Source organism: Schistocerca gregaria, chromosome 2, assembly GCF_023897955.1.
Source record: "Schistocerca gregaria isolate iqSchGreg1 chromosome 2, iqSchGreg1.2, whole genome shotgun sequence".
Classification (NCBI taxonomy): Eukaryota; Metazoa; Arthropoda; class Insecta; order Orthoptera; family Acrididae; genus Schistocerca; species Schistocerca gregaria.
Window position 1 is genome coordinate 184,357,068 of NC_064921.1, and position 21,317 is coordinate 184,378,384.

At 39.5% G+C, this 21,317-nt stretch overlaps 1 protein-coding gene across 1 annotated transcript in view; it reads left to right on the forward strand.

The window, feature by feature from the left end:
* Positions 1 to 12,389: 12,389 nt before the first annotated feature.
* LOC126335616 (hemolymph lipopolysaccharide-binding protein-like) overlaps positions 12,390 to 21,317 on the forward strand; it is a 28,426-nt gene continuing 19,498 nt past the window's right edge. Inside the window, exons 1-3 of the mRNA XM_049999069.1 lie at positions 12,390 to 12,486; positions 14,930 to 15,063; positions 15,142 to 15,268. Coding sequence (XP_049855026.1) covers positions 12,474 to 12,486; positions 14,930 to 15,063; positions 15,142 to 15,268 — 274 coding nt within the window. The 5' untranslated portion in view covers positions 12,390 to 12,473. The remainder of the gene's footprint in view (positions 12,487 to 14,929; positions 15,064 to 15,141; positions 15,269 to 21,317) is intronic.

A 21,317-nucleotide genomic window follows, 5' to 3' on the forward strand; every position in this document is an offset into this window, starting at 1 on the left:
GAAAATTGTTAGAATTAAGTTTTCTCTCCAATGCAAGCGCACAGGTGGCGGATACATCGTTGACAAGTTGGTTCTGACCCAACAAGTAAGTGAATGGATTGTCAGTCTTGGTAGTGTCAAGTCTTGTGAACAAAAAAATTTATGAAACGCGTGAGATCGTATGAGCGCATGTTGACACTAAGTAGGGCGCGTGAATTGCTTCTAAAACAGAAAATAAGGGATTCGAAAGATTAGCAATGGCAAATCGATACCTTGACCGAATTGAGGTAGAGACCCAGTATGAAAATCGACAGAGAATAGAGGACAGTACAACAGACGATGCATTATCGCGAGAAGTAGGACAGATAACGCACCATAACGAGGATAATGTACGCCAAGGCACAGAAAACCTAGGTCAGCATACGACAGAGGAGCAAGAAAGCAGTGAGACAGTCGATGAGGATTCTAACTTGCGTCTTGAATACGTAGAACCCACAGAACAAGTAATCAGAGCTCCCTCACCACAGAGTACAAGGAATGCGAGCAGAAACGTGTCACAGCACAGTTCAATGCAATCGGTTGCGAACCAACACTTGGGCGAAAACACAGACCGTAGGACGTCGGAAGAAAACGCAATAGGACCCACCAATCTGGCACAGTTATTACAACAAATTACGGAAACCATGACAAGGCAGAGTAAAGAAATTGCGAACCAAATTCAAATTCAGAATGCAGAAACCACGAGACAAATGCGTTACATTAAAGAACAAAACAAAAAAATTCAGTTACACCTAAGTCATATTGAAGACGAGGCAAAAGAATCTCGAGAAGTGATAGGAAACTTAATAAAAGGTCACAATCAATTGAGAACAGACATTGACAAGGTACAAGCGGACGTACAAACATTGCGTACTGACACTCAGGACGAGATCAAAACATTACGTAACAACACCTACGGAGTGGTCAAGAAACTAAAGAAACAGACAAACGTAATTACTAGACAAGCAGCAGGTACAGCGCGTGAAATTGTTGAAAACAGTGTGTTACACAAACGTATCACAAAAGCAGCGCTGAAAAGATATGATAACCGCATAGTCAAAATAGAAGCGCAAACGAAGCGACAATTTCAGAAATTGCGAACAGAGTTGTTGCAAACCTTTGAAGAGCGTAATGAACAGGATCGAACAAGCACAGAATCTGCAGCTATATCTGTATCTGTAACAGCACCGGAGAAACAAGAAATTAACGTAGATATTACGCATTTGCGATTCCAATCGCAGGAGGAAAGTAACATACGTGAAATCAGACAGACAGCACCGCGGGTAAGCGAAAGTTACAGTGGAGAATATCCAATGGATTTACCACAACCGGAAAGAACGACGAGAGAAATGATCAGAAACAAAAGTGGCGAAGAATCGCGAATTTCATATGGAACTATGACGAAGTACGACAACGATCATTTCCTCACAGTCAGAAAATTTCAACACTTTCGAGAAGGAAACTCATTACATCCACGAACTTTTATTGATCAATTCCGAGTAGGATTACCAGAGCACTGGACGCTAGCTCACAAATTAGACTTTATATGTGCACACATGTCAGGAACAGTCGCAGAAACCATGCAGAATGTTGCAACGACATGCCGATCGTACGAAGATTTCAGAGAGAAGTTTCTCTCACGATATTGGTTCATCGAAGCACAGAACAGAGTGAAGTACGAATTATTACAGAACCCCATTTTGAAAATTCAGGAGAGAAGAGTCCCGTGAAATTTTTCGAAGTAATGGCAAACAAAAATCAATTCTTAGATGTACCATACAGTGGCGGAGAGTTGATTAAATTATGTGCGATGAAGCTGCCATTGAAATACCAGCAATCATTAATAGGTCGCGGAGGCAATGACGTCGAAGCATTTAAAGGTATTCTAAGGGAACTAGAGTTCATATTTTCGAAAGATGACGCAAGAAAAAGAAGAAGCGCACCTGAAAACGAAAGCAAAAGGCAGTGGAATCCACAAGACACAGTACGAAGAAACAATAATTACGAACCACGTGATAACTTCGCACCAAGAAAAGACGATAGAATTCAACGAAGAACCGGTCATGGATTTAGAAGAGAATATGGCAATAACTATAATTCATCCAGGAACGGCAACAACTATTATAGAGGGAATAACGACAACTGGAACGGGTATTGGAGAACCAATAGACCGACAAATTATCAACCAAGAAACCACTATCAACAAGCTGAACAAGAAAAGCGAATACAGATAGAAGAGGTGGAGGTAAGACCACCAAACCCCGATAAACGTTCGAATTGACAGCTAAGTGCCCATGCCAAAGAGAATGACGCACCGACCCAGGACAATTGCAGTACCTTGAACAGAGAAGTAAGAATCTTATCACGAAAAGAGAAGAAGGAAGAAACAAATCCGCAGGGACCAGATGAGAACGAAGACAGGAATATAAGAATATCGTGTTGCGGCGAAATTAATTGGGAGAATACTAACGAGGAAGATGAATTACCAGAGGCATGCACAACGAATGTAGGAGGAAAGAACGAAGTAATGAATATTGCAGAGCTATTTGAGATGGAAACCAGGGAAAGCGAATTCAATGAGGATAATGCGCAGTCGACAGAAGTTGAAAATAAGTTACAAGTTGGCACACAACCCAACGTATATAATGAAGGAAGTTATGAAGCGATAATTAGTGCAATTAGATGCGATTATGTGGAAGTAGTGACGAAGAAGGAGAAGATAGACGAGGATGAGGAAAAAGTAGACGATGTAGAAGAAAGCGTAAATGAAGGAAGAAACAGAGAAGAGGAAATGAAAGAGAGAGATGTAGCAGTCGAAGCTTATCCTACAGAAAGTTCGAATTCACAAGGGAAATTCCTAAAAAGACTCATGTATGATTCAGTGGAGGATTCGTTGATGCAAGAAGAAGAAGAACAGAACCAACCCTTTCAAATTCAACCAGTTGTGCAGGCCATGGTAAGGAATATCCCAATAAATATTGTAATTGATAGCGGAAGTGAACTTACTGCGATCTCAGAAAATTTATTCATGCAGTGTAACGCTAATGGGGAATTGCCAGTTCTGAAAACACGTAAGATTAAAGTAAGAGGTCCTATTAGAAACAATGCTGTGGAAGTTACGAGACAAACAAGGTTAACTCTTTCGTGCCAAGGTCAAAATATCGAAGCCAACTTCGTGATTATACCTAAACTAAATGTAGATTTGATTATAGGTGCAGATTTTTTAAATGAGAGACGAGCGATAATAGATATGGGGAAAGGTAGCGTAACATTCGGGAATGTCACACTTCTCTTTGAGCAAAAGCTAAAATTAGAAGAAATACCAGTTATAAACAAACAATTGAGAATGACACGAGATAAAGAGGATGAAGAATTAGAATGGTATGCACAAAAGGGGGAATCGCCTCAACTCATGTTAGAAGTCCATAAAGAAATAGACGAAAAATTGCAAGAAGTTCAAGGTATTTCGGAACACAGTAAAAGAGAATTAGAGGGTATTTTACGAGATAAAGCAGAGGTATTTTTACCTAAGACTGGCAGTATTAAACCCTTTCAGTACAAGTTTGAAGATTAATTTTGTTACTGGTAAATAATCAGCACAATATTTCAAGGTTATGTTGCAGATAAGATCGTCAGGAGAAAGAAGAATGAAGAGAGAGGAAGGTGGGAAAAAAATAGTTTCAATAATAATACCAATAGTACCATAGATTAAGGTGAAGGGATAAAGCGTAGATAGTCTAACAGCATGAAATACTAATATGCTATACACGACGACACTACACAAAAATAAAAAACGAATTTGAGGATTCTTGAGTAGACGTTAAGACTCCAAATATCTTAGAATTGTAACATGGAAAGGGCGCCGAAATTTGTAAAGCTTTTTAAGAAGGCGTAAAACAAGTAGGTTAAGTAAAACTTTTTGTAAGAACCATTGTAGAAACTCCAGCAAGGAAGAGATGCAACAACCCACAAGTTGCAACGCGAGATGTATCAAGAAAGAAAAGGATGTAATTAGCAAGACACGATTCCTACATAGCAGGAGGGTCCTGAGAAGGGAAGAGACAGCGAAACTAACAGAATGCCCTTGTAGAGAAGGTGGGCAATAAAATTGCCCGCTAGGAGGAATCCTGCTGGGATGGAACACCGAGCCGCACAGTGACAGATCCCTGCTGAGACGCGGCGGGACGGCGCTGGGACGGCGAACGCCGAATGAACGGAGCGAGCAAGAAACGGCCGGACGAGAAGACCGCTTGGGCAAGCCACGGCTGGCAAAAAATATGCGTGAAAGTCACACTACTGCTATTAAAGAGCAAGCTGATGCACGAAACTGAAGAAGAACTTCCACAAATTAAAAATGACGCGCCCAAACAATTTATCAAACTGTTACTAGGAGGAGAACTTCATAGCGACTAGTTATCAATTAATATTTCCATATCCTGCCCAGAGAAGAACCAAGAAGCAAGTAAGAAGCAGAGAAAAAGCAGGAAGAACAGAAGTTGAAGATTCGCAAGATTGAGACCAATAAAGAAGATGGGTGAAGAATAGACGACATACCTTCCCAAATCCCTATCCTATTGTAAACTTGTCGTCTGCGAAGTATTACAACGAAAAACGACCGAATTCGGCGACACATAACGATGACTTTCACGCATACAAAGCCAGTAAACCACGAGATTTTGCACTCATAGCTCCATTCCATTATGGGACCTCCACAACAGCAACACACACTTACAAAGCCAAAAAGGAACGACGAACGAAGCTGTACATCAAATACTTGCCCACATCCATCTCGCTCAAGTCCATCACGTTCATGCAAAAACATTCGCCAACCTCTTGCTTAAACATTCACAGGATTGTGTGAACGTGTGAAATGAAATTATGCGATGTAGGAATTGTGCAAAAGAAACGTGTGAAAAACTAAATAAGTAAAGCACACCAGACAGCTAATAAACTAAAAAAATTACATTCATTGACTATGGACTTAAATAAAATGTGGACTATCGATAAAAATAAATCATTAGCTCTGAAATGGACAATATATAAAGAACACCAAGTAAGGCAATATAAACGCTAAAAATTATATACCACTTATTTTCTCCTCATAAAAATAAGAGAATAACTATATTTTACTTATTTTCTCCTTATAAAAACAAAGAATAAAAATTATCTTGTTGGATGTTTTCCCTTTTTTTTAAACATTTGTACCATTTATTAGGATAATACCTCAATACGTGTGTATGTATATTTCTTTGTCAAAGCAATTTCTTTTAGCATTTGTAAAATTTATTAGGATAATATCTCAATACTTGTTTATGTATATTACTTTGTCAAAGTAATTCTTGGAAATAATTCTTATTTGTTAGCGTAACAATGTTGAAAGTCGTGTCTAGAAACAAAAACATTTTACTGGTACATGATATTTAGAAAATGTGTTAGGAACAGATTTTACTTAATTACTACATTTATAAAAACAATATATCTAAGAAAATCGATGTGAAAGACTCCTCACTTTCGATAACAAACTTCTTAAAAAACAAACTTCACACTTAAATAAAGAAAGAAAATAATTAAAAACTAATAATAGTATAAAAATATTCTTCTCTTGTCATTTTTTATTGTAATGTGGAAGAATATAAAAATATAAATTAGTAATACAAACTAGCATAGAACAGAATAATGTGGCTGAACAGTGTGCAACAAAATTTAGATAAATTAGAAAATTTTTGACTGACTTAGACAACGATTCAACCATTGCCTAAATTCAGTGCAAAAATTAAGTTCGAAGGGTGGTGATATGTAAGGTGTCAGGCAAATCCAACACCTTACATGAAAACCCTGACATGATCAGCAAATCCATTAGTATGTCACATAGCTCCGAATAAATCATGACATTAAATTAACCAAAGTAATACGAGTAACGAGTGAGCAAATGGAATACCACAGACTAACACAAGAATGCATAAATGCATGTCGTACCTTCCCCCGTGAGGCAGACGCAGTTCCGAGGGGAGAAACGAGGACAGAGGCCGAGAGCAGAACCGTGTTAAGCTAGGAGGCCCTACGATAAGGGAAGGACCGGACACCCACGTCGCCAGTTAACCACTAGGACAACGCCAGCTGCAAATTTTAGTGTGAGACTTTTTCGCGTCTTTGTTACGTTAGGACCACCCCCCAGCCCCTGTTAAAAGATAGAGCCCTCCAGAAGAACAGTATAGATCTCACGATGACGCTAAAAGGACCACACCAGCTGCAGGTTTTAGCGTGAGACTTTTTAGCGTCTCTGTTACGTTGCAAACTTTAAAAAACATTGCCCCACCACGGAAAGTATAACGTTTCTCATTGGATAGACAGGATTTTTGTAGGCGGAGCTTAAGGTTAACATTGAGACCCTGATTGGTCAGATGAAAACACAGCCAAATAGTTTTTTTAAACTAACTTCGGTAAATTGTAGTAAGGAGAAGAAAGAGTTGCTTCCGAGATGGCGAGGTGAGCGGATCTGTGATGCCGGCCGCTGCCCTGACGCTGCGTAAACACCGACAAGGTAATGAACGCACGCGATGCCGCTTTTTTGAGCGCATAATGCTTCACTCAGAACTGCAGAAGTCTCATCTGTTACACCCCTTTTTTGCGTAATACTAATGGTGATCGTTAATTAAAACTCATGGTGTTCACATTTGCCACTTGAAGTAAAGATCTGAAACGCGATGATTTTTCTAATTTATAGTTATTGAGAAGCCACATCAGCCACTATAATTTACGACAGGTTAGATAAGTAATTAAAGATAATTGAGGGTCACTGTAGACCATTTTGACAGTTTTCTCTTTTGTGAAACTTAATTTAAACCTAGATTATAGATGTGATATGGCATAGGTCATCCTTCGATCGATTGTGGAACTTGGAAACCCATTTAGGGAATATTCGTTCACATTTTTGTTGAACGCAGTTGGTTTTTACCACCCTGTATTAAAACATTTCCTTTTATCAATAGTGCAATTTATAAACGATGTTTTGTGAGTAGAATAAAATTTCCACGTTATTTTACCAGCTAACTAAAAATAGGAAAGCCTTGAACCCTTTCCACTAAATTTAGTTAGTATTAAGATTCTTTTACAGGGAGTGCAGTGGAGCTGACGCTGAGATCATTTAGTATTTAGTTATATCATCGCTAGTCTCACTGAACTCTTCTGAATTCTACATGTCATGTGTGGTCTGGCGTCTCCTTACCAGCAGCAGGTCCCTGGTTCAAACTAATTAATTCCCTAAAAAACACGCTCAGAACGTCGTTGCGCGAAAGTGGTAGGGAGACACGATATAGTACAAACAGACACCACCATGAATGTTTAGAGGTTGTTTTAAGATTCTATAGAAAACAATCTTGGTTTGCATTTCCAAAAGTTTCTGTCTCAATGCAAAGTGTAACGCTCCCTTTCGCCAATTGTTGGCGAAGATAGCAGCCGATGTACAGTGGAACGTATTTTGATGCAGACTTCTCAGGATGTGATTTCTTGATCTCTTTCGAAAGGTCGGTTTTACCTGTACCGCTATCATGCAGCCCGCGTGCAGCTGACAGGGGCTTCTGACAGATCAGTATGAAAGTAACGGAATACGATACGGTTTAATTACATTCTGTTCTTGGAAAGTTATTTGCGAAGTCGTCGTGGACGCTTTAAAGAGAGCCCTTCCTCGTAAATTTATTTGTAATCAGAAAGTTTCCTTTGCATTTCCTATTCATGCATTTTATGAACATCTTAATAAATACAGTACATTGAGCATTGTATATTTATTATGGAAGTAACGTAAAAATTGAATTTAAAAAATGAAGTTTCTCGCCCACAGATTGGACCCGAGGACCTCCAGATTATGGTTCTGCTCTCTTTGTGCTGCATCAACAGCTGCCTGGTAACAGCGGTAACACATATGGCTCATGCCTCCCCCACATTAGCGTCACCCGAAGCTCCCACTTCAGTCCTTCCATTAATCATAAATTTCAGCGAAATCGGTGATAAATAATTGTCGCAGTCACCTTGTAAAGGCGCGTGGGCTCTGGCCGCTGCCGCGAGTGATTTCGCATAACGCAATGGAACTCGTACTAAAGCGGAAGGACGTTTGAACGTTACGACATCCTCTTCTGTTACTGTTTACTTGTTTGCAATTCTTCTATAATTATGCTTCAGAAAATCCCTTAAACAGCTGCGTGCCAAGGGAGCACTATTCTCGTTTATGTTACTAGATTGTCACAAGTCTGCGTATACAAGTCGCTGGGCAGAGATGGTGTATGCCCGGGGACCTTGATATATGAACGCGTTCTAGATAGATCGCGGCTCCAAGCGGTGTCTTGGAAGTTCTCTAGGACCAGCGTTCAGGGTTGTTACTGTTAATAACCAGAACGAAAAACCATCCCAAGCTGCAAATGTTTTGTTTTTGATTCGATGACTAGTTTTGGACTGAGACCCATTTTCAGATCAACATAACAAAGTCGAAAATGCCATTTGCACCAAGTGACGGAAGGCACCTGCAGATTTGGCCCCACGTCCTATCAAGCTGGCCGTTGTTGAGTCTACAGTTGTAGCTGTGATTTCTGACTTTTTAGACACAGTGCGTTATTGTATAACCTACAGGAAAATGTGATCACCTCCATGGCATACCCATTTCCCTGGAAACGCTTCATTTAAATATTTACACGCATTCATCCTGAAACCATCGCTATTTACGAACACCTGGTGGAACATTTTCTAATACGTCAGGCAAATTATTGGACAGAACCGTGCGATACACGGGCGCATTAAACTTCTCCGGCTGGAGGTAAGGAAACCACTCCTCAAACGATTACAGCCCACTGATTTATCCCCAGGCATGCCTGAAAGCCAGGTTTTGTTTTTGTTTTTTTTTCCCCGACCAATAATGGCCGTTTCGGAAGTTGAAAATACTTTCACCAGTGAAACTAGATTGTCAGTTCACATCACCTTCTTTATAAAATGTTCATTATCTTCCACTTGGTGCAAAAGCCATACACGATACTGTACTCCTCGAGTGTTGAGTTAAAGTGTTATGATATGGATGCAGTTCTTCATCATGCAACAGTTCAACAACCAGGATTGCAATATCACGAGTACTTGGTCGAGGTGATTAGTGAAGTGTTTCAAGAATCATGCCTTCTGTTTGTGGAGTATGTGTAGTCCTGGGACTACGCATCTCCATTACTTGTAGACAAAGGTTACCGGATTTAAGAAGGCGTTGCTCCAGACGATGAAAAACGTTCTTACCGAGACAGCACAAGTAAGGGTACCGTGCAACATACGACCACCAGCAGCAGTTTGGTTATTGGATGCACCTGTTACCAAAACCAAATGCAAATCAATGTATTCATCGCTTATATACTCCATCGGGACCAGTCATGGTGGTGCACAGCACAGTTAGCAAACACAAGCATGTAGTTTAATGAAACCCATTGTCAAGTAATAAGCTATTGTCACGTGACAAAATGATATCTTCTTCGTAAACGACGAGAACTAGCAAACGGTCATCTGAAAAATGAAAATGGAAACTGAGAAGGATTTTAGCAATAGCTCCGTGTTGGTTGTGGCTTTGATGGATCATCAGTCTATATAGTGAGCTACAACAGTAGGTCTGGCGGCACTGCCTGATATATGTTCGTCTATACACTCTGATGCGCCGCATGATATGATAGCGTTGTCAGCTCCTCGTTATCATACATGTATTTTCAAAAATCAAGCCGATATGATTATGTTAGTTAAACATTTGTATTGAATCTAGATGAGGAATCGCATGCCGACCTCCAAGTGCAGCACCTTTTCTTCAATCTGTATGTTTCGAGGAAAAACCAGGTGCGGATGACGGCGGATTGTTCGGACACGAATGATAGGAGACTGCTGGTGTTCCTTCGTTATTCGCTTATCTGTTAAGACACACAACCCCCTGATATACTTAAGCCGATCATTTTTCTGGTGTACGAAAAAATGTATAGCAAAATTTATGCGAGTGTGATCGGTTTTTGTTTCCAGATAATGACACCCGTCAACCTACTCACTGGCCTGATATACCGAAAGTGATCCTATGAAATAAAGAGTGTGGGCTCCAGAAAGGTAAATTAATCATCTTATTTCTGGACACTTCAGTATGCTGCTCGGCAGCATGCAGTTTGAACACACGATAACCGTTCTCAGTGGGAGTTGCCTCCATGTCGCGACTGTTACGATATATAGAACTGCATCATTTAGAGATGGTTAAGCTGAAGTTGCACCTTTGAGTAACGTATTTTATGATCATCTCACTGCCGAGACTGGTGTGCAACGTCGCATGTACTCGCTCAAACAAACTGACTAAAATGCTTTAGATGACTGCAAACTTTTGTAGCTTGTTTGTTATATGAGCTGGCCCTTAGTAAGCAGGTCACACGCCACAGTGAATGGTTTTCATTGCATGATAATGGCTGCAACTATTAATAGTAAGCCTTTGATTAAGTTGGTCTTCATGTTCCATGTCCAGTGGGTACTCATGTAATTTATTATGTGCCGGTATAAACCTTATAATAATACTTCTGAAATATTTTAGCTTTTAGTGACACAAGACAGGCGTACGTCAAATGGGTGTTTTTAGCATGTTGCGATGTCTTGTGCCTAATGCTGACCTGTTTCTTGTAAACTTTAAAGTAACGATTAAAAGCGATATAAAAATATGCACAGATGATGCATGATTGTTGAGCCAAGATTATGTTACAGCTAGTCCGCCTGTTTAACGGAACCTAGCGGGTGTTTAATAGCAGTCTGGTTTGACAAGGCTGATTGGAAGCCAAACACGGAAACATGGAACTTCATTATTCAAGAAAAGCTTTCTTAAATGCTTGATTCTGGTATTATTTTATGTTATTGTTACTGTCCGTAATCATTTTGAAGTTCTGCTTTAAATTCATTACAGTATGGTTTGTAAGCCAGGTGATTATGATGATTGGTTTGTGGGGCGCTCAACTGCGCAGTCACCAGCACCCGTACACAGTCCCCATTTTAACACAGTCCAATATTTTTCACAGCCAAATCCATCCTCTGTTACGCATGATGATGAAATGATGAGGACAACACAAACACCCAGTCCTCGGGCAGAGAAAATCCCCAACCCGGCCGGGAATCGAAACCGGGACGCCGTGATCCAGAGGCAGAAACACTAGGCGCTAGACCATGAGATGCGGACTTAAAGCCAGGTGTTTTAACGGTTGGTATCTTCTAGACGTTCTCCAGTATTAGTGCGAACTGTCGAGCTAGATTCCTCACCATTGTCTAAGCAGGGGCTGAGAGTGAAAACTCTTCGCTATTCAAGGTCAGTCAGCTTCTGAATTATCATTAAGGAAGTCCATTCAGTCATCATTGTCCGAATAGATAATGTCTAATACGCCGCACCAGAATCAGTAGAAGAAAATTCACATTGACGGTTCTGTGATATTTGGTTCTTCGCCTTATCAGCCTTACCAATATGGCCATCTGGACTGTACAGGTTTTTTTCTTCTGACTGGCCGTTTCAGCCACGATTCTGTCTTTGATGGAACAGCAGTAAATCTCTTTTGCACAGGGTTGGATTGCTGTCGTGGGATGGCTGCGGGAAAAGACGAGGTTTCTTCTGAGCTGATTCGTGTTTAGTAATTTTGTACATAAATATTAATGAACGGCAGTGGAAGGGTTGTCATAGTTATTACAATTGACCCCATGACAAGTTGTGTTATCCCCAGGGCAATATCAAAAACTAAATGGATAACACACAATCCCAAACATCAGAAACAAAAAATTATGTTACATATTTTTAATCACAGTTAACCACTCTTTGGAAAACCGCCATCTGTAGCATCTTAATTCGATGCAGCAGAACAAAAAAAATTACGATCAAAAAATGTACTCTGTGGTAAGAAAAACAATGAAATATGGGTCCCTCCTACATGACGCTTCCAAGTAGAATGAAGTTACGGAGGGTGGTGCACCTTTATAAGCCCTCCGCATTAGCTTGATGACACTGTTTTATGCCCACGGTGGCAGGAAAGAGAAGCTGTGTGCCAACTAGCCCCGAATGCCAGATAATCACGGTATTCCCTATTTTAAGTTTGTCATTTAAATAAATGTACAATTTCTAGCAATCAGTTAGTCCTACGTTTCCAACTGTTCGGTAGAGCAACAGATGGTACCAGATGCTCGAATAGTTTAGTAGTATAAGTCGTACGGAATATGTCTAGTGGAATTACTTTCCTCATTACGATTCATCACCTGCGACATATGTTAGAGATAAGTTACGCAATTGATCTCTCCGTTGAATGGCAGAGGTCGAGAAGATTACGCTGCCCTGGTTATTATAAAGAGTCTTACAGCAGCCATCAGAGGCACAAGTGTCCGAACCTGGCCGGCCAGCCGTCCCTGCGCCTCAGATTCCAGTCTGTCGCTGATCCCAGCTCCACGACATGGCCTCCACAGGTACAGTGCTGACTATAGTAGTCCTTCCACATTCTTAATGTTTTCGGGATACGTTCTTGACTCTGTGAACAGAACAAAGGAAATACTATGAGGGACATTTTCAGTTTAGTATCAACAAGGAAATTGATAGTGTCTTGATAAGAGATTATGAAATGAACATAAAAAACTAAAACAAGGGTAATGGAATGTAGTACAATTGTATTAGGCGATGCTGAGGGAATTAGATGAGGAAATAAGAAGCCAAACTAGTAAGTGTATTTTGAAATTTGGGCATCAGATTAACTGATGATGGACAAGTTGAGACGATACGTCATTTCTGAAAAGGAGGAATTTGTAAACAATCAATACAAATTTAAATGTTAGTTAGTCTTTTCTGAACGTATCTGTCTGGAGTGTGCCCTTGTACGGGAATGAAACGTGGCCAATAAACAGTTCAGAAAAACGGAGAATAGAAACTTAAGAAATGTGGTGCGACAGAACAATGCTAAAGATTATATGAATTGATCGAGTAGCTACTGAAAAGGTACTGAATCAATTTGAGAAAAACCGAATTTGTGATATGCTGAGGCATCAAACAATCGTCAATTTCTTAAATGTGTGGGATAAGAATTTAAGAGGGAGGTCAGTGGATGAACACAGTAACCAGGTTCAAATAGATGTAAGATGCAGTAGCTGTTCAGAGGTAAAGACGCTTGCATACGATAGAGTAGGGTGAACAGCTGCATCAAACCAGTCATCGATATGAAGACCACAATAACATCAATAAGAGCCAATATTGTGCTTGGAAGTAACAAATACCAATCTAAAAGTAAAACTTTTCTACGAATGCATCTAAGTGGCGTTAGTTAATGTATTTAACAACTAAAATAGTTTATTAACAGATGTTTACTAACTAATATAGTGAAATTTGTCACGAGTACAGTGTAGCACTAACGACTTTATGTCTCTCTCTATAATATGTATAGAAACTCAGTTATGAAAGCCTTTTGTTAGTGATGGTCATATCGACGTGAACTTATTTTTAGGGACTTAGTGTTACAGAAGTTTCACAGTTTAAAATGAAAAGCAACAAATATCGGTTTAAGTGACTGCGGTTTATTTTAAAACAGAATTTTGATGTAATAGGCCGGTTAATACCTGGCGATGTAAAACGGTGGAAGTAAAAACCGTTTGGAAAAACGATCTGTGTTGCCCAAACTTTAATTTAATATATATTTTTGATGTTATTTGAAGGTTTTATATGTATAAGCTATTCGTTCTCGTATAAAATCAATTTTTTCGAGCGACCAATAGTGACACACATGCAGTATATGAAAAATACGAATGCGTAATAAGCAGAATTGATGAAACGTTATTAATGGCACTGCAAGTAATGTCTGCCGAATTTCGAAGCTTGCACGAACATTTTCAGACGTCTCAGTCGACAAATCCCGAACAGATAATAATCTAACTCAAAATTATTACAGTCTTCTACGTTACTGTAGTAACGTTCTAGCATTTTAGAGATACTTTGCTGCGAGTGGTCCTTGAAGTGGTGCGTTTCTGTCCCTAAGAATACAGCCATTCTAAAGAACGACTTAAGACGGCCACTCACTCTCTCAAACTTATGACATTATTAATAACTAGAGAGTCGGACATAAAGGACTTAAGATTGTCTCACTTGCACATTACGGGAAGGTAATATCTGCATAAACCATAACTTTGTTATTTTTGTATTTTAGCTTTTAACAAGGGATGTGTGCTGCAATTAAAGTCGTTGATACAGTGCTACTGGTATTATCCTCCTCTTGGGAACATGTACGCGGAATGAAATACCTTCACTAAATTCCTATGGTCAGTTGAAGGGACAAACTGCTACTTTTTGAGCAACTAGAAACAGTTCAGTTCGAAATTGTCACCTCTTTTTTCGACGCCGAAGGAAACAGAATCCGCTTTTATTGTCATATTTTATTATTCTCATTAAAACATTCATATCGAAGCTATACAAGTTTGCCAGCGAAACGTGATAAATTGTACCACATGTATTAGAGTATATCAACCAAGAGCTGAAATGGATGAGGACAAATATATGCAAGTGTTAAAGATAAGAAAAGTTCAATATGTGCACAAGGTGGTAGCTGATTTCCACACATTCAAAATAGAATATCGTCATTGAAAGTGATCAACCGTATCCTGGTATCGGAAATCCGAACACATAAACTCGCCGTTGATTTAGATGCGAAAAATTGTCTCTCTCTATAATGAAAGATGCTCCTATCATTATATTTGGATCAAAACACTGTGTCTAGAGTGGGGTTCTGCTATGTTCATATTTTTCTTCTCACAGATTTGTCACTTTCAGTATGAGTCACAAGTACGTAAACATATAGGCTACGAACACTTAGAATTCCAAAGCTGTAGTGGAGTAAAGAGGCATACAATTATCTCCTGATTTCTTTTTCAGTGTCTACCTTGACTGGAACAATAACCGTGTTTACTCTGATAATTTTAATCGTGAGATTGTCAGTGTCTGCAGGAGAGTCAGCACATACTTTGGGAGCAACTTGTCAGCACCCGACGGTGCATTCGATTGCTAAAGTAAGTGATGGATTGTGTTGTGTGAGGTAATAAAACTAAGAGCCTTGTTCTGACATGGTGTTACCGCTCCATTTATAGACAACCGTAACTCGCAGAGGACCAAACCCAGGACACGACGGTGACAAAGCGGCAGGTTGCTCGATATACGAAGTGCAGGTCACGAATCACGTCACGATAAGCCACGGATCTGAGGCAGTGACAACAGGTGAGAGAATTTCCACTGTTTCTGATCGTCAGCGGCGTCTGATGTATGAATAGTTACTAACAGTATCTTTTATAAAACTTGTCTTTTATTTAGTTATTTACTGATACAGTTGTCTCTCGACATAATCGAAAGCTCTGAAAGTATGTGACCCATAAAAAATTCGAGTGCTATTTCCAGAAGTCTTTGTACATATAATTCTGCTGCGGATTTCCATTACATATGAACGTGAATGAATTACAGACTCTGGCAAACGAACAGAACTATGCAGAAATATAGGTACTAATATGACTAAGTACCTAATTGCGAAATCATCTCCTGTCACTCAGATCCAAACGGTTGATCTAGAGAGTCTTCAAATACCTAGATAGCTGTCGAAAACTTCTGAAGGAATTTACGTATTAATTTTAGATATTATTGCAACTGAAAAGTTATTTTAGTAATAATTCAATTACCAAAACTTAGCTCTAACTTATAACACACATTTACCTGATAATTAAACGACAATTTAAAATTTCTATTGTTAAAAAGTGACGGCTGCAAGAGTCCTAGCTCAGTGGTAAGTTTTTAACGGTGCTTTAGTTACACAGTGATAAAATATGTCCTATTACATCTGTAAACAAATTTAAATAAGGGTAATCTTTCTACGGATCAGCTCATATAAACATTTGGATACGTCTGAAGCACGACATACAAGTGATTGACGTCTACAGAAATGTTTAACAGTTATACAGGTTCGTCAGTTGGACACACAAAAACTATTGGCAATTTTTTGACCAAGAATATGTCTCCTTCCTACAACTCAGTCCTTTTCGTTTAACAAAATTTTTTGCTTAGTAGTAACAAATTGCTTATTGTTTTCTACTCTTTGTCTTCGAGGTTGTGTTGACGCACTTTCAATATCAGTAATGTTCTCCCAGGGCAGATTATAATTCAGAACATATGCAGTTTGTCTATACCCCTGATATGCACGAATTAAGCAGTACAAACTACGGATACTAGAAGACATGGTAGGGACCACGAGGTGTTTGCACAGTAGCAAGCGGTGCCGCTGATAACAGAATGAAACCAACCAGCTCTCAATAGTCCGAACTGCCAGAACGTATTGAGTTGTAATTGAGCTTACGACCAAAAACAAGGTTCGGTACGGCAGCGTAAATTTTAATTAGTGAATGGCGACTGACACCCCTGTATGGAGGGATTCCTTAGAGTAAGATTTTAAGTGAAAAATAATGGTTTGCTGTGCAATCGCTAATTCTACTAACCATAACAGATAAGTGCGTCATGAGTTCTAAATGCATTCAACACATTCTTGATAGTAACTTTTTCAAAGTAAGAGGACAGAGGAGTGTCTATGACCGCCCTTTGCCTACCAATGTCTCCCAAAGAATTGTTTCATTCTGAGCTGTAAGGCGGGTGAAATACTTTCAGGTAGTACATGTACTAAAGAGAGAGATTCTGATAATTTAAGTGTTAATGGACTGGCAGAAACTCGAGATGCTATTCTAGAACTGTCATCTTCTGTGAAGCACTTATCTTCTACAGTGAAGTGAACGTGAAATAAGGAAGTTGAAGATATTGTTTCAGTGATAGGACACATTTTTGAGAATTGCACCAAATACAAAGAGGAAAATGTTCCAGATTTGAAGGAAAATGTAGAGCTGTTAGAGGTGATTACAGAGTATGTTGCTCATAGAATCAAATTCGAACAAACTAAACGTCATATAAGTGATGATTCTAAAGATAAAATTTTAAAAAATAAAAAAAAATTCCTTACAGTTTCAGGATATTTAAATCTCAAAACTGGTCGTAGTTTGAATACATATTTGTCCAAATGAGCCCGATTTCTCTAAATTAATTATCATGCTTCTCAGATGCGAATGTCCTACGTGCCAAATCTTTTTTCATTACTCACCAGAGTAATTTTCATGATTAACATATCACATGCAATGTACATTTTTGAACGTATATTATGTGCGAAAAGAACTGAGAAATATAGCATTTGTTTCTCTAAAGCATCTTTCCTTCTTCTATATTGGCATTATTCATATGCGTTTAAAGGAGTACGAGAAAGTATAGAAATATAGTGATTAACATATCACATGCAATGTACATTTTTGAATGTATATTCTGTGCGAAAAGAACTGAGGAATATAGCATTTGTTTCTCGAAAGCATCTTTCCTTCTTCTATATTGGCATTATTCATATGCGTTTAAAGGAGTACGAGAAAGTATAGAAATATAGCGGTTTTGATCAATCAGTAGGTATTTTAGCTTACTTCATCACATGTACGTGTAACAATTTCTGAAAACGAAATATCAATTGATATTTATTTTAGCTTATTTCACGACATGGACGTATTATAATTTCTGCAGATGAAGTCTGACACCATGGAGCAAAGAAGTGCAGATAAAAGGACACTATTACATAACGACGGCTGTAGGTATTCACAACATGTTTACCACCAAAAATTGTAACGCAAATGGTCCGTAGGCCTGCTCCCTCTTGGATGTGTTCATGTATATTCCACAAAACAAAATAGAATACACGTTACAAACGCCTAGGGAACATCCCAAAAGCTGACGATTGTAGAAATAATCGAAAGTGGAAACCACAAAAATTAACTTCTCTCTTTCCACGCTATTATTCCCGAATAAAACACTACTCCATTTGTATAGTAAACTAATTGTTTCTGGAAAGCAGTGGCTTGAGACAGTTTCAAGATGGTCTTTAAAGCAGCTAACTGAAAGTTTTATGGAATTTGCTTTGATCGTGGAAAGAGAATTTCAATAATTCCACATCAGTTGCGTTGATCGTAACCCAACAGTTATAATAAGATTAAATGACACTATAAATGAGAAGTACCCAGGAATGGAACGCTTGGCTGTATTGCTTTTCCTAAGGTCACACACTTTCATCAGAATGAAAACTATCAACAAGAAAAATAATACTAAAGTAGTAAGCGAGCAGAGAGTGATCAAAAACAGAAATTGCAAAAAATAAAAAAAAACTTTTACCATAACTTTCCAGAGCTGAGAAACCTTTTAATAAAGTTAAAGACATCAAAATGACACTGTAGGAGTTTTCTCCGTACTACAGGCCTATGAGAATGTGTGAGTTCCTCCCCCAGGAAAGAAAGCAGTGTCCACCGAGTTGGTGAAAGAGGTTGACGTCCTAGCATTTCACCTACCATAGACAAATATTGTCATAACTAATAATAAAGCTTCATAATGATAACAGTAATAGTACACTAAAGCACGGTAAACCTCGATTACATTCATACGTGCGTAGAGCTGAATATATGTGTGCCGTGTGTGCTAGAAGTTTTCAATACAGAGCGGCATCTCGGAAGGGTTCACCTTGACATCATAGCTCACAACCCGCCTGCCTACCATATATTTTAATATCCATGGGACAAACTATCCTTTGGAGCAAACACTGGCGGGAAAATCTGTCTGCGATCAACATTCAGTGATTCTAACTCATAACAGCAAAACACATGCAGATGTACAACTAACACTTCACAGGGGAAACTAATGAGATATTCGATTAATTCAATGACAAAATTACTTCCGTTGCCTACAACACAGAATCTCACTGAAAAAATGAGATCAACCACACTGTAAATATTTCATAAACATCTACTGAAATATAATGAGAAGCTACACTTTTCAGAGAATTAGAACGTACTTCGATGCGAGATGCCTTTAATAGGTTCCACAACGAAACATTGTCTCGAAATTTGGTAGAAAATCCGAAGAAATTCTGGTCGTATGTAAAGTACACAAGCGGCAAGACGCAGTCAATACCTTCGCTGCGCAGTGCCGATGGTACTGTTATCGACTACTGTGCCGCTAAAGCGGAGTTATTGGACGCAGTTTTCAGAAATTCCTTCACCAGGGAAGACGAATGGAATATTCCAGAATTTGAAACACGAACATCTGCTAGCATGAGTCTCTTAGAAGTAGATACCTTAGGGGTTGCGAAGCAACTCAAATCGCTTGATACGGGCAAATCTTCAGGTCCAGATTGTATACCGATTAGCTTCCTTTCAGATTACGCTGATACTATAGCTCCCTACTTAGCACTCATTTACAACCGCTCGCTCACCGATAGCTCTGTACCTACAGATTGGAAAATTGTGCAGATCGCACCAGTGTTCAAGAAGGGTAGTAGGAGTAATCCATTTAACTACAGACCTATATCATTGACGTCGGTCTGCAGTAGGGTTTTGGAGCATATACTGTATTCAAACATTATGAATCACCTCGAAGAGAACGATCTATTGACACGTAATCAGCATGGCTTCAGAAAACATCGCTCTTGTGCAACGCAGCTTGCTCTTTATTCGCACTAAGTAATGGCCGCTATCGACAGGGGATCTCAAGTTGATTCCGTATTTCTAGATTTCCGGAAAGCTTTTGACACCGTTCCTCACAAGCGACTTCTAATCAAGCTGCGGAGCTATGGGGTATCGTCTCAGTTGTGCGACTGGATTCGTGATTTCCTGTCAGGAAGGTCGCAGTTCGTAGTAATAGACGGCAAATCATCGAGTAAAACTGAAGTGATATCAGGTGTTCCCCAGGGAAGCGTCCTGGGACCTCTACTGTTCCTGATCTATATAAATGACCTGGGTGACAATCTGAGCAGTTCTCTTAGGTTGTTCGCAGATGATGCTGTAATTTATCGTCTAGTAACGTCATCCGAAGACCAGTATCAGTTGCAAAGCGATTTAGAAAAGATTGCTGTATGGTGTGTCAGGTGGCAGTTGACGCCAAATAACGAAAAGTGTGAGATGATCCACATGAGTTCCAAAAGAAATCCGTTGGAGTTCGATTACTCGATAAATAGTACAATTCTCAAGGGTGTCAATTCAACTAAGTATCTGGGTGTTAAAATTATGAACAACTTCAGTTGGAAGGACCACATAGATAATATTGTCGGGAAGGCGAGCCAAAGGTTGCGTTTCATTGGCAGGACACTTAGAAGATGCAACAAGTCCACTAAAGAGATAGTTTACACTACACTCGTTCGTCCTCTGTTAGAATATTGCTGCGCGGTGTGGGATCCTTACCAGGTGGGATTGACGGAGGACATCGAAAGGGTGCATAAAAGGGCAGCTCGTTTTGTATTATCACGTTATAGGGGAGAGAGTGTGGCAGATATGATACACGAGTTGGGATGGAAGTCATTACAGCACAGACTTTTTTCGTCGCGGCGAGACCTTTTTACGAAATTTCAGTCACCAACTTTCTCTTCCGAATGCGAAAATATTTTGTTGAGCCCAACCTACATGGGTAGGAATGATCATCAAAATAAAATAAGAGAAATCAGGGCTCTAACAGAAAGTTTTAGGTGTTCGTTTTTCACGCTCGCTGTTCGGGAGTGGAATAGTAGAGAGATAGTATGATTGTGGTTCGATGAACCCTCTGCCAAGCACTTAAATGTGAATTGCAGAGTAGTCATGTAGATGTAAGATGTAGATGTAGACGGGCATTTAATATTTACACTAAGGTGACAAAAGTCATGGGATATCTCTTAATATCGTGTCGGTCCTCCTTTTTCCCGACGTAACTCAGCAACTCGACGTGCCGTCGACTCAACAGGTCGCTGGAAATCCCCTATACAAATAATGAGCCATGCCGCCTCTATAGGAGTCCATAATTGCGAATGTGTTACCGGCGCAGAGTTTTGTGTACTAACCGACCTGTCATTATGTTCCCTTAATGTTGGCTGGGATTCATGTCGGACGATCTGTGTGTCAAATTCATTCGCCATAACTGTCCAGGATGTTCTTCAAACCAAACGCGAAAACTTCTGGCCCGGTGACATTACATCGTAGTTTGGCATCATGAAGTCCATGAATGTCAGCAAATGGTCTCCATATAGATCAACATAAACATTTGCAGTCAATGATCTGTCCACTTGGACCAGAGGACACAGTCCATTCCAATGTAACGCAGCCCACGCCATTGTTGAGCCACCACAAGTTTTTACAGTGCGTTATTGACAACACCGGTCCATGACTTCGTGGGGACTACATAGCAACTG